The sequence below is a fragment of the Rhincodon typus genome, chromosome 29, assembly GCF_021869965.1.
Source record: "Rhincodon typus isolate 14 chromosome 29, sRhiTyp1.1, whole genome shotgun sequence".
NCBI classification, from domain to species: domain Eukaryota; kingdom Metazoa; phylum Chordata; class Chondrichthyes; order Orectolobiformes; family Rhincodontidae; genus Rhincodon; species Rhincodon typus.
In genome coordinates this window covers 1,371,046-1,383,373 of record NC_063360.1, presented here as the reverse complement: position 1 = coordinate 1,383,373, position 12,328 = coordinate 1,371,046, and the positions used below count along the sequence as shown (strand labels likewise).

Here is a 12,328-nt window from a genome sequence, read left to right as displayed (position 1 = left end):
AGCACTGAAAGACCAGACAAGCCTATGAACTGAACCATTAACTTACGTTGATGTGGGATAAATTATTTGAACTGTCCAACCGATTGCTTATCAGAGAATTCTTCATTCTACTGTAAAATGCAAGCACTAAGGAAGGCTCGAGTCCATGTGCCAATACCTTCATATTATCCAACAAGCAGGCTGTAAATGTGATAGGCACTTTCATCTGATAGTGGATTTGCTATTTCCTCTGAGGTGATACAGATCAATAGGAATCTCTCCTGAAAGAGGTTGTGCCCAGTTAAAATAAAAGCATACATTTATCAACTGCAAAAGCTACTAAGATTTCAAACCAGGTCATGTGTAAATTGCAATCAGGGATTTGATTCTCTGTTGGATCTGATGGCTTCAACTATCCTGATGCAGGATATCAAGCTGTGAATCTTTCCTATAGGATCCACAATCCTACTGTGTTATTACACCAACAACAATCAGTTGAACTAATCCACAACTGGGTATGAGCAAGGGTCACTGGACCTGAAACGTTAACACTGATTTCTCTCCACAGATGCTGCCAGACCTGCTGAGCTTTCCCAGCAATTTGTTTTTATTTTTGATTTCCAGCATGCGCAGTTTTTTCAATTTTCGTCATTAAGAATGTTTTGTTAAGCACAGACTGACAGCATGAAGGAGCCAGAAGTAACTTATCATTACGTTAACAGTAACTTGGGATAGAATAACAGAAATTTGCCCTTAGTTCTGGGAAATAAAGGTCTTGTGTGTTTTTTTTAAAAAAAAACAAAGTTAGCATCATTATTTCCATGTCAGAAATTAAATGGAAACAAATAAAAATGACCTTTACACTGTGCTATTAAACACTTCCAGATCAGCTATAAGGCTTCCTCACTCCAACATGCCCGAGCTTCAGAGTTTGAAAAACATTCCTTTTCGTTTCCTAGTCGGTCCACCTAGTAGTTGTACTAAGTGGGCATGATTAAGAGCTGATTCACCCCCACTTGAAACAGTGTTAATACTAAAGTCATGTTATTTTTAGCTTTTACAGACAGAAGTAGTAAACTTGTACAAGTCCTGTAAATTCCCTAGAAAGGGGCTGTATATCTGGTTCAGGAAAGGCTTGAAGGTTGCAGTTCAAAGTACTGAAGAGCTGATGATTCCCGGTCAGACATAGGGCCAGACCCAATTGTTGCAACCTCCCCGACATACAATGCATAGGGGAGAGGGAGATTGAATGATATTCAATTCAACACCCGAGTGTTCACATTCATCATCGTGAATGTGAGTTCCTTTTTATTGAAGATTGTTGTGCCTCTGAAGCCTTCAGTTTATCACATTATAAAGTAAAACCGCAGTGTCCACAATACTGGTGCATGACCTGTGCATAAAATAGGTCTTAGACTCTGCACTTAAAAGGCCTAGCTCCTGTTTAAAGATACATCTGCAAACTTGGTGCAATGAGGAACATCAGGCCCAAATTCAACAAGAGCGACAATCAAAAAAATGCTCAAAGATTTCCCCAGCTGTGGAGAGGGGATGCAGTATGCATTTGATCTTCTAAAGAACACAGGCCATTATCAGGCATCACAAGCCCTATCCCCTCTGATTGCCATTGAACACCTACAAATAGCTCCGTATACCAGCACTCCATCCTGACCCTGCCATTGTCCCTCACCTGATAGCCTTTTTTCCCTGTTGCCTTTGCTGACTTACCACTGGACAGCTGATGATGTCGCAGTGGGGTGTGGTAGTTCCCTTCTCCAACCAGCTGCCTGTGGTTGTCTGTTAAGTATTGACAGCTCACCAGCTCGATAACTGTGAAGCCTGAGGCCCTGGACAAAATGCCTAACCAGAAACAGGGATCATTTGGGGACTGGGCTCAAAACTCTAAGGTGATGACAATATCATAAGACAAAAGTTTTATTACAGCAGGCTGGCTGAAATCAGGTAACAGGAAGTCATTTACTAAACTAGCTGTGGAATGAAATCTGAATTTCAGTTCAATAAATACAGTCTATTCACATCACTGACCTGATCCCAGGTCTTCAGCAAAGGCACACTTTTAGCTTCCTGGAGGTATCAGAGAATCACAAGACAATGTGCCAAAGTGCAAAGGATCAGGGAACAAACTGTCAGCGAATCACTCCCCTGGCTCATTACTGTAAAGCTTTTCCAACAAGCCAGGCTTGTTTAGTTCCAGTTTCTTTACTTGTTCAGTGTTTGGAGTCTCTACTTGGAACAGAGAACGCTTTATGTTTACACCAGGCCAATTATTTACTAGAATCAGCCTGATCTCCTTCTGTGACCCTACCAGAAAAAATATTTGTTGAGCATATTTCTTGGAAGCTGCTTTTTAAACTAACTTCATGGGTAATCATCTTCACTTCCTTGACTCTTGACAAAATCCCATCACTTATTTCAAAATCTTCCTTCTCCACAAGAAGAGAGTCAGTCTGGGATGTTCTCAAAACCAAAACATCGAAGTGAAAGTTGGTAGGAAGCAATGGACTCATTACTATCCTGAACAATTAACTAAGCAGTGAGCCATAGCACAATGTTACATATGTATAGCTCAAGAGGATTATGGAAGTTATTCACTAAAATCATAAAAGACTGACATCCCAATTGTTAATTTAAAACCAGTACTAAGAGGCCTGGAAAACAGCATTATTGCAGCTGGTCACTGAAAAGGAGCAAAAGACATTTTGAGCTTTCTTCAGTTAATCAGTTTGTGGAATCTACACCTATCTGTAGTAAGTGAATTTCTACACAGAATTCTGATGAAAAGACATGCATCTCTGGCAGTTTAGAACATAGAACATTACAGCACAGTACAGACCCTTCGGCCCTCGATGTTGCGCCGACCTGTGAAACCAATCTGAAGCCCATCTAACTTAAACTATTCCATTATCATCCATATGTTTATCCAATGACCATTTAAATGCCCTTAAAGTGGGTGAGTCTACTATTTTTGCAGGCAGGGCATTCCACGCCCTTACTACTCTCTGAGTAAAGAACCTACCTCTGACATCTGTCCTATATCTATCACCCCTCAATTTAAAGCTATGTCCCCTCGTGCTAGCCATCACCATCCGAGGAAAAAGGCTCCCACTGTCCACCCTATCTAATCCTCTGATCATCTTGTATGTCTCTATCAAGTCACCTCTTAACCTTCTTCTCTCTAACGAAAACAGCCTCAAGACCCTCAGCCTTTCCTCATAAGACCTTCCCTCCATACCAGGCAACATCCTGGTAAATCTCCTCTGCACCCTTTCCAATGCTTCCACATCCTTCCTATAATGCGGTGACCAGAACTGTACGCAATACTCCAAGTGTGGCCGCACCAGAGTTTTGTACAGCTGCAACATGACCTCATGGCTCCGAAACTCAATCCCTCTACCAATAAAACCTAACATACCGTACGCCTTCTTAACAACGCTATCAACCTGGGTGGCAACTTTCATGGATCTATGCACATGGACACCGAGATCTTTCTGCTCATCCACACTACCAAGAATCTTACCATTAGCCCAGTACTCTGTATTCCTGTTACTCCTTCCAAAGTGAATCACCTCACACTTTTCCGCATTAAACTCCATTTGCCACCTCTCAGCCCAGCTCTGCAGCTTATCTATGTCCCTCTGTAACCTGCAACATTCTTCCGCACTATCCACAACTCCACCAACTTTGGTGTCATCCGCAAATTTACTAACCCATCCTTCTACGCTCTCATCCAGGTCATTCATAAAAATGACAAACAGCAGTGGCCCCAAAACAGATCCTTGAGGTACACCACTAGTAACTGAACTCCAGGATGAACATTTCCCATCAACCACCACCCTCTGTCTTCTTACAGCTAGCCAATTTCTGATCCAAACCGCTAAATCACCCTCAATCCCATGCCTCCGTATTTTCTGCAATAGCCTACCATGGGGAACCTTATCAAACGCTTTACTGAAATCCATATACACCACATCAACCGCTTTACCCTCATCCACCTGTTTGGTCACCTTCTCAAAGAACTCAATAAGGTTTGAGAGGCACGACCTACCCTTCACAAAACCGTGTTGACTATCCCTAATCAAATTATTCCTTTCTAGATGATTATAAATCCTATCTCTTATAATCCTTTCCAACACTTTACCCACAACCGAAGTAAGGCTCACTGGCCTATAACTACCAAGGTTGTCTCTACTCCCCTTCTTGAACAAGGGGACAACATTTGCTAGTCTCCAGTCTTCTGGCACTATTCCTGAAGACAATGACGACATAAAGATCAAAGCCAAAGGCTCTGCAATCTCCTCTCTAGCTTCCCAGAGAATCCTAGGATAAATCCCATCCGGCCCAGGGGACTTATCTATTTTCACACCTTCCAGAATTGCTAACACCTCCTCCTTATGAACCTCAATCCCGTCTAGTCTAATAGACTGTATCTCAGTATTCTCCTCGGCTACATTGTCTTTTTCCTGTGTGAATACTGACGAAAAATATTCATTTAGCACCTCTCCTATCTCTTCGGACTCCACGCACAACTTCCCACTACTGTCCTTGACCGGCCCCAATCTTACTCTAGTCATTCTTTTATTCCTGACATACCTATAGAAAGCTTTAGGGTTTTCCTTGATCCTACCTGCTAAAGACTTCTCATGTCCCCTCCTGGCTCTTCTTAGCTCTCTCTTTAGGTCCTTCCTGGCTAACTTGTAACTCTCAAGCGCCCTAACTGAGCCTTCACGCCTCATCTCTAAGTAAGCCTCCTTCTTCCTCTTGACAAGAGCTTCAACTTCTTTAGTAAACCACGGTTCCCTCGCTTGACCACTTCCTCCCTGCCTGACAGGTACATACTTCTCAAGGACATGCAGTAGCTGTTCCTTGAACAAGCTCCACATTTCAATTGTGCCCAGCCCCTGCAGTTTCCTTCTCCATCCTATGCATCCTAAATCTTGCCTCATCGCCTCATAATTGCCTTTCACCCAGCTATAACTCTTGCCTTGCGGTATATACCGATCCCTTTCAATCGCTAAAGTAAACGTAACCGAATTGTGGTCACTATCACCAAAGTGCTCACCTACCTCCAAATCTAACACCTGGCCTGGTTCATTACCCAGTACCAAATCCAATGTGGCCTCGCCTCTTGTTGGCCTATCTACATACTGTGTCAGGAAACCCTCCTGCACACATTGGACAAAAACTGACCCACCTGAAGTACTTGAACTATAGCGTTTCCAGTCAATATTTGGAAAGTTCAAGTCCGCCATAACAACTACCCTGTTACTTTTGCTCCTATCCAGAATCATCTTTGCAATCTTTTCCTCTACATCTCTGGAACTTTTCGGAGGCCTATAGAAAACTCCCAACAGGGTGATCTCTCCTTTCCTGGTTCTAACCTCAGCCCATACTACCTCAGTAGACGAGTTGTCATCAAACGTCCTTTCTGCCTCCGTAATACTGTCCTTGACTAACAATGCCACACCTCCCCCTCTTTTACCACCTTCCCTGATCTTACTGAAACATCTAAACCCCGGAACCTGCAACAACCATTCCTGTCCCTGCTCTATCCATGTCTCCGAAATGGCCACAACATCGAAGTCCCATGTACCAACCCATGCTGCAAGTTCACCCACCTTATTCCGGATGCTCCTGGCATTGAAGTAGACACACTTCAAACCACCTTCCTGCCTGCCGGTACACTCCTGCGACCTTGAAACCTTATTTATGACCTCACTACTCTCAACCTCCTGTACACTGGAGCTACAATTCAGGTTCCCATCCCCCTGTTGAATTAGTTTAAACCCTCCCGAAGAGCATTAGCAAATTTGCCCCCCAGGATATTGGTACCCCTCTGGTTCAGGTGTACACTATCCCGTTTGTAGAGGTCCCACCTACCCCAGAATGAGCCCCAATTATCCAGGTATCTGAATCCCTCCCTCCTGCACCATCCCTGTAGCCATGTGTTCAACTGCTCTCTCTCCCTATTCCTCGCCTCGCTAGCACGTGGCATGGGTAACAAACCAGAGATAACAACTCTGTTTGTTCTAGCTCTAAGCTTCCACCCTAGCTCCTTGAATTTCTGCCTTACGTCCCCATCCCTTTTCCTACCTATGTCGTTGGTGCCTATGTGGATCACGACTTGGGGCTGCTCCCCCTCCCCCTTAAGGATCCCAAAAACACGATTCGAGACATCACGGACCCTGGCACCTGGGAGGCAACACATCAACCGCGAGTCTCTCTCGTTCCCACAGAATCTTCTATCTGTCCCCCTAACTATGGAGTCCCTAATGACTAATGCTCTCCTCCTCTCCCCCCTTCCCTTCTGAGCAACAGGGACAGACTCTGTGCCAGAGACCTGTACCCCATGGCTTACCCCTGGTAAGTCGTCCCCCCCAACAGTAACCAAAACGGTATACTTGTTTTTGAGGGGAATGGCCACAGGGGATCCCTGCACTGTCTGCCTGTTCCCTTTCCGTCCCCTGACTGTAACCCATCTACTTTTTTCCTGTACTTGAGGTGTGACTACCTCCCCGTAACTCCTCTCAATTACCCCCTCAGCCTCCCGAATGATCCGAAGTTCATCCAGCTCCAGCTCCAGTTCCCTAACACGGTTTCTGAGGAGCTGGAGTTGGGTGCACTTCCCGCAGTTGAAGTCAGTGGGGACACTAGTGGTGACCCTTACCTCCCACATTCTACAGGAGGAGCATACAACTGCCCTAACATCCATTCCCACTGTTCTGAATTCCCAAACAGACAAATAAAAAAAAACTAGTAGCTTTACCAAATCAGCGCTCAGAACCTTTTTTTTGGTTAGAGGAGGAGGATGGGTGGGAGACACTACCTAGGTAGTGTTTCGGGTAAAGCAACTGCCCAAATATATTACCTCGCTTACTCCAAAAATGGAGTCACGCGAGGTAAGACTTTTATAATCGAAAAGCTCACCTTCCCAGGCTGCCCTCGCGCTTCCTCCCGGACTCCCGCCACTGAAACAACTCTGCTTCTTTCTCCCCAGATACTGCTGAACCAGCTGAATATCCCCAAGCTCTTTGGATTGTGATAAAAGGTGTCAGTTCACGTGTGAGGACGCCCTCTGCATCAAGAGATCCGGAAGTTTCTCAGTTGAATTTGGAAGCTTCCAAGTATAATGATGATTCAAGTATGGTCTACAATTCAAGGAGAACATTTTTTACTTTTCCTGCCTCCTCATGCAACTATAATTCCACATCACTGGTACAATTCACGTACAGTTCTTCTGTGTCCTTTTCAAAGTCCTGATATCCATCTTAAAAAATTGAAAGCATGCTTCATCTGAGGCCCAAATAGTCATTTGTAAAGGTTGAGTATAACTTTTTAAACTGTAATTAAATAATTCAGGCCAAAAACAAACTCCACATAAATCTAGATGATGAGGATGATACACAACTTGCATTTATATAGGACAGGTAGCAATAATGGTGACAGTGGCTCAGTGGCTAGTACTGCTGCCTCACAGCGCCAGTGATCCAGGTTCGATTCCAGCCTTGGGCGACTGTCTGTGTTGAGTCTGCACATTCTCCCTATATCTGTGTGGGTTTCCTTTAGTAATGGGCAGCACTGCTGCCTCAGTGGTTAGCACTGCTGCCTCACAGCACCAGGGGCCGGGGTTCGATTCCAGCCTTGGACGACTGTCTGTGTGGAGTTTGCACATTCTCCCTGTGTCTGCGTGAGTTTCCTCCCAGTCTAAAAAAAGTGCAGGTTGGGTGGACTGGCCATGCTAAATTGCCCTCTAGTGTCTAGGGTGGGAAATGCAGGGATAGGGTAGGGGGTGAGTCTGGGTGGGATCCTCTTGGAGGGTTGGTCTGGACTTGATGGGCCGAATGGCCTGCTTCCACATTGTAGGGATTCTATATTCTAAAAGTAGAAGACAGCTGGAGTGGTGACGAAAAGTTTCAGCAAAGGACATGGGCAACACAAGCAGAGTGCATAGAGTACAAGATGGGAATTAATCAAGTTTAAACATATGGATCACTTGTTCAGTAGCTGATGAACTGAGGTAGACAGGTAGGTTATTTCAGCTAAAAATTAGATTCTTCTAGAAAGATGACGAATTTGACAGTCACCATACTTTTTATAAATCAAAATTGCAGCCCAAAGCTTTAAATTGGTTGAGGTTACATTAATTGACTAAGGGACTAATGCAGGTCGTTGCAGGAAATGGTTGGTTCAGGCTGGATGCAAGTAAACAGAGCAATTCTTCAGCATCAGGAGATTATGTGACATATATTTTTATGCCGTGGACTTGGTTATAAAAGGCAAAGTTTTCATATGTTAGTAAACATGAAAATGTGGTAATACTGAGGATAGTAACAGACTTTAGTCTGTTTCACCAGTGAAGGTCCTAATGTAAATGAAACAATGCGCAGAATTGTGATTTGATACATTTTGGTTGGAAGAACGAGGAGAAGCAATAAAAATTATACCATGTAGCTGAAGTGGCATAGGTCAGAAAAACCTAGGTGGTTTACACATGCAAATCCTTGCAGGTGCCAGGACAAGATTATTCAGGAAAGCACAGTGGATATTAGAAAAGCATACAGTATCCAGTGTACAGAGCTGCAGAGTTTAAAAAGTTATACTCAACCTTTATAAACGACTATTTCGGCCTCAGTTGAAGCAACACATTCAATTTTTTAAATGGATATCAGGACTTTGGAAAAGACACAGAAGAACTTTACCTGAATTGTACCAGTGATGTGGAATTACAGTTACATGAGGAGACACAAAAAGCAAGAAATGTTCTCCTTAAATGAGAGAAGGGAAACAGAAAATGCAATAGATGCTCAAAATGATGAAAGGATTTGATAATGCAAATAAGGGTGGTAATCAGAGGATATTTAAAGAATTAACAGAATAGTAGAGGGGAGGCTTCTTTCTTTACAAGATACATCATCTGCAATGTACTGTGTAAATGTGCAGTAAAATAACTTTCAATGGGGATTTGCATATATACTTAAAACTTGCAGGACAGTGGGAATCAGCGGAATCGGACAAATAGCTCTTCAAAAACTCAGGAGTACGATGGACCGAATGTCCTCCCGCTGTACTGTAAAATTGTACAATTGAGCAGAGAGAGCTTTTGTACTAAGTGAAGACTAGACCAATGTAGTTAATGTCTGTGATAAACAAAAGTTTCTAGGTCTTGTAAATGGAACTGTTAAAAACAAATGATTTGGTCATGGATGACCTTGCCAGTGACAAATCCTCCCTGCCCTAAGTGCAGCAAGGAACCCCAGGAGTATAACAGGGGGAAATGGAAACTTACACTAGGAAAAAATTTACATGGTGTCCAGCTTTCTTTCAGTTTGTAATTTTTCTCACTATATTGATATATAATTTCAGGATTTAAAACAGAAGGGTTATAGGAGAAAGCAGCATGATAAAGCATGCATGTACATTCAAAAGTGGCAGGGAAGTAGCTGGTCTCTGCAATTACTGAGTAAAGTAAGAAGTCACTGGGTGAGCACATGCACGTACATCAACTTCTTCACAATCTTGTGATTAAATGTACTCTCTGCACATTCAATCCAAGTAAGTTTGGAAACTTTATGCTTCTTGCTTCTGGGAAATATAACTTGAACTTTTGAAATTTAGTTTAGAGATAGTTTTTAGAACACAGATGAATTGTGATGTTAAAAAACAATATGGAATACTTCTCCACGCTTCCAGTTGGGAAAAGAAAGTGGAATTGGGTTAACATCGTCCTTCACCTGAAGTCAGATAGAATGAAAAAAAAAGGACCCTATGGAAAAGGTGTGGATTTTCAACCACAGCACATGCAATCAGACTACTCAATGTTAATTCCAAAATCCAGAATGTATATAAAAACAAGAAACTGCCACAACCCATTCCTTACTTACCTACATGTTTATTTAGGACGTGTTTATTCTCTCCAATCAATATGTTCATGTGATTCCACATTGTGTGCTGGTACATTGCTAATGGAAAATTAAAGACTACACAGAGATTCCCAGCTAATAGATTTTGAAAGGTTTATGATCTTGTCTGGTATATGAGAAAGCCATAGGAGAATTCAAGTACAGTTGGTTCTGCTATAACGCATTTTTCATCAACACCAATTCGGTTTTACGCAATTGAAGAATTCAGTCTGCTATTTGTAGAACACAAACTTTCCTTACCTGTATTGGCTAGAACGCGATTCCGGCCCCATTAGTTTAAACGGCACAGCTATTGCGAGATTTTCTCATAACAAGAGATGTACCGAGAACAGAACCATTTTCTGAAGAAGGGTCTAGGCCCGAAACATCAGCCTTCCTGCTCCTCTGATGCTGCTTGGCCTGCTGTGTTCATCCAACTCTACACCTTGTTATCTCACGAGAACAGAACTATTGTGTTATATCAAAACCGACTGGAATATCAGTAACAAGTAGGTTAGATGACTTCAAACAAGCATCGTAGAAAAAGACAAAAAGACAAGATTTATTGATTCTTTGTTAGAACAAGCACATTTAAGAAAATTAATTACAAAATGAGAACTAGGCACATTGAAACATTCAGTTTAAATACTTCAAAGCAAACAAAAAGGTGACTACAGAATCTGGAAAAAAAAATTTCCTTCATATGAAGATATTGAAACATTTTAGTAGGGACGCTGGTAACCTCCAGAAGCGTTTCCTCCTGACATGTTTAGTCCTGACATCATCTGGCTTGAGCGGTTATCAAATGCCATGGAGCCTTGCTGGTAACCCCCTTGCATGTAGCTTCCTTGACTGCGAAAACCAAGGATTACAACAGGTTATTTATAAAACCTAAAAGACAAAACAATTTCTACTGTAATGTAAGGATGTTTATAATTAAGTAGCAAGAGTGGAGATTTAACATGCCCAGAGACCAAGGTCATGCCTTCCAAGAACTAAGGAGACAGAAAAAAACTTTACTGAACGTAGAGCTATATGAATTCAGTACAAATCACTCATTCCCATTTCCGTACTAATGTGAACGCCACAATGGATCCATCTACTATCAAATCGATTCTCTGCATTGTGTGGAATAATTCATGTGCAGGTTTAACTTCCTGTTAAATTTTGTGGTAATTCAGCTTCAAATAAGACATGGTTATGCATGCCTAGTCTAATAATCTTTTGTAAATTCCGTGCTGCACTCAATCTTTTAGTTTGAGTCCGAGTCTTACACCTTCTTGCTATAGTTTGAAAGCAAGGGAATTCATCTTTTTCTATTTCCTTTCCCAAACTCAAACACTGAACAGTTATTAGTTTCCCTCAACTTTCCTGGCAACACATCCCTAGTTTTACCCCAGTTCCTTATTATAACACTTAACCCCATGCCACACTTCTAGGAATCCAAAATTTCCTTCACTCTGGGATATATAGAGCTGTAACAGATAAAGCTACCTCCAAGCAGATCACCATGACCCACAGTCCTTGTGTGGGGTGGGAGTGCTTCTGACTAACTCCATAAAGAGGTTCAGAGAGTGCAGCATTGGGACGATGATGTAACTGGATAGGATAGAAGAACCCTTCAACCAGGAAGGTTCCATATGGCCATCGCGTTTGATTCTCCTCGTGATAAGAAAATGCTGCAATGCAACCTTTGCATGGGAAAGGATGGAGGTTCCACTGAACTAGACAGCGAGAGCTAAACATGGTACTAATACCAACTCCAAGCTCTTGGAAGAAAGGGATGGAACGGGAATTAACAGGAGATGGCTGTAAAGATTAGTGTTGCTGCTAACAGCAACCTTTAATAGATTTGTCATGTACTGCCATCCAGTGGCTTGTTGTGGTATTGTATACTTACAGATACAGAGGGGAGAAAAGATACCAAATAGTATCTCACCATGTGAGTATCAGTAACAGCACCAGTTACAAGCGTAATTGGTACTGGACATAACTGTTGATGGTTTTGAGACTGAGGTCTTCTGAAAGCTTTTTGAAATGCAACTTTGAGACCTATAGTTTTTACAGCAAGTATAATGGGATGATTTATTTATCTATTCCTTTATGAAGAGGAGGGGTGGGCTGGGGAAGGTAGGTGGGATGGTGATAGGTGGATGCAGGTAGGGAGTGGTGGGGATTGGTCAGTTGGATAGGTGGGGCAGATAGATGGGAGAGATGATGGGCAGCTTGTGTCGGGTCAAGGAGGTGGGAAGGAGGATGAGTGGGGCTGGGGAAAGGTAAGTGGGATGGTGATAGGTTGGATGCAGGTAGGGGCAATGGTGATTGGTCAGTAGGAAGGGTAGGGCTGATAAGCGAGGAAGAAGATGGACAGGTTGTGTCGGGTCAAGGAGACGGGGGTGAGATCACCACCCCACCTGCCTTTCCCTAGCCCC

At 42.8% G+C, this 12,328-nt stretch overlaps 1 protein-coding gene across 1 annotated transcript in view; it reads right to left on the bottom strand.

The window, feature by feature from the left end:
- Positions 1-10,434: 10,434 nt before the first annotated feature.
- LOC125486524 (scaffold attachment factor B1-like) overlaps positions 10,435-12,328 on the bottom strand; it is a 49,667-nt gene continuing 47,773 nt past the window's right edge. The window contains exon 3 of the mRNA XM_048614345.1: positions 10,435-10,748. Coding sequence (XP_048470302.1) covers positions 10,619-10,748 — 130 coding nt within the window. The 3' untranslated portion in view covers positions 10,435-10,618. The remainder of the gene's footprint in view (positions 10,749-12,328) is intronic.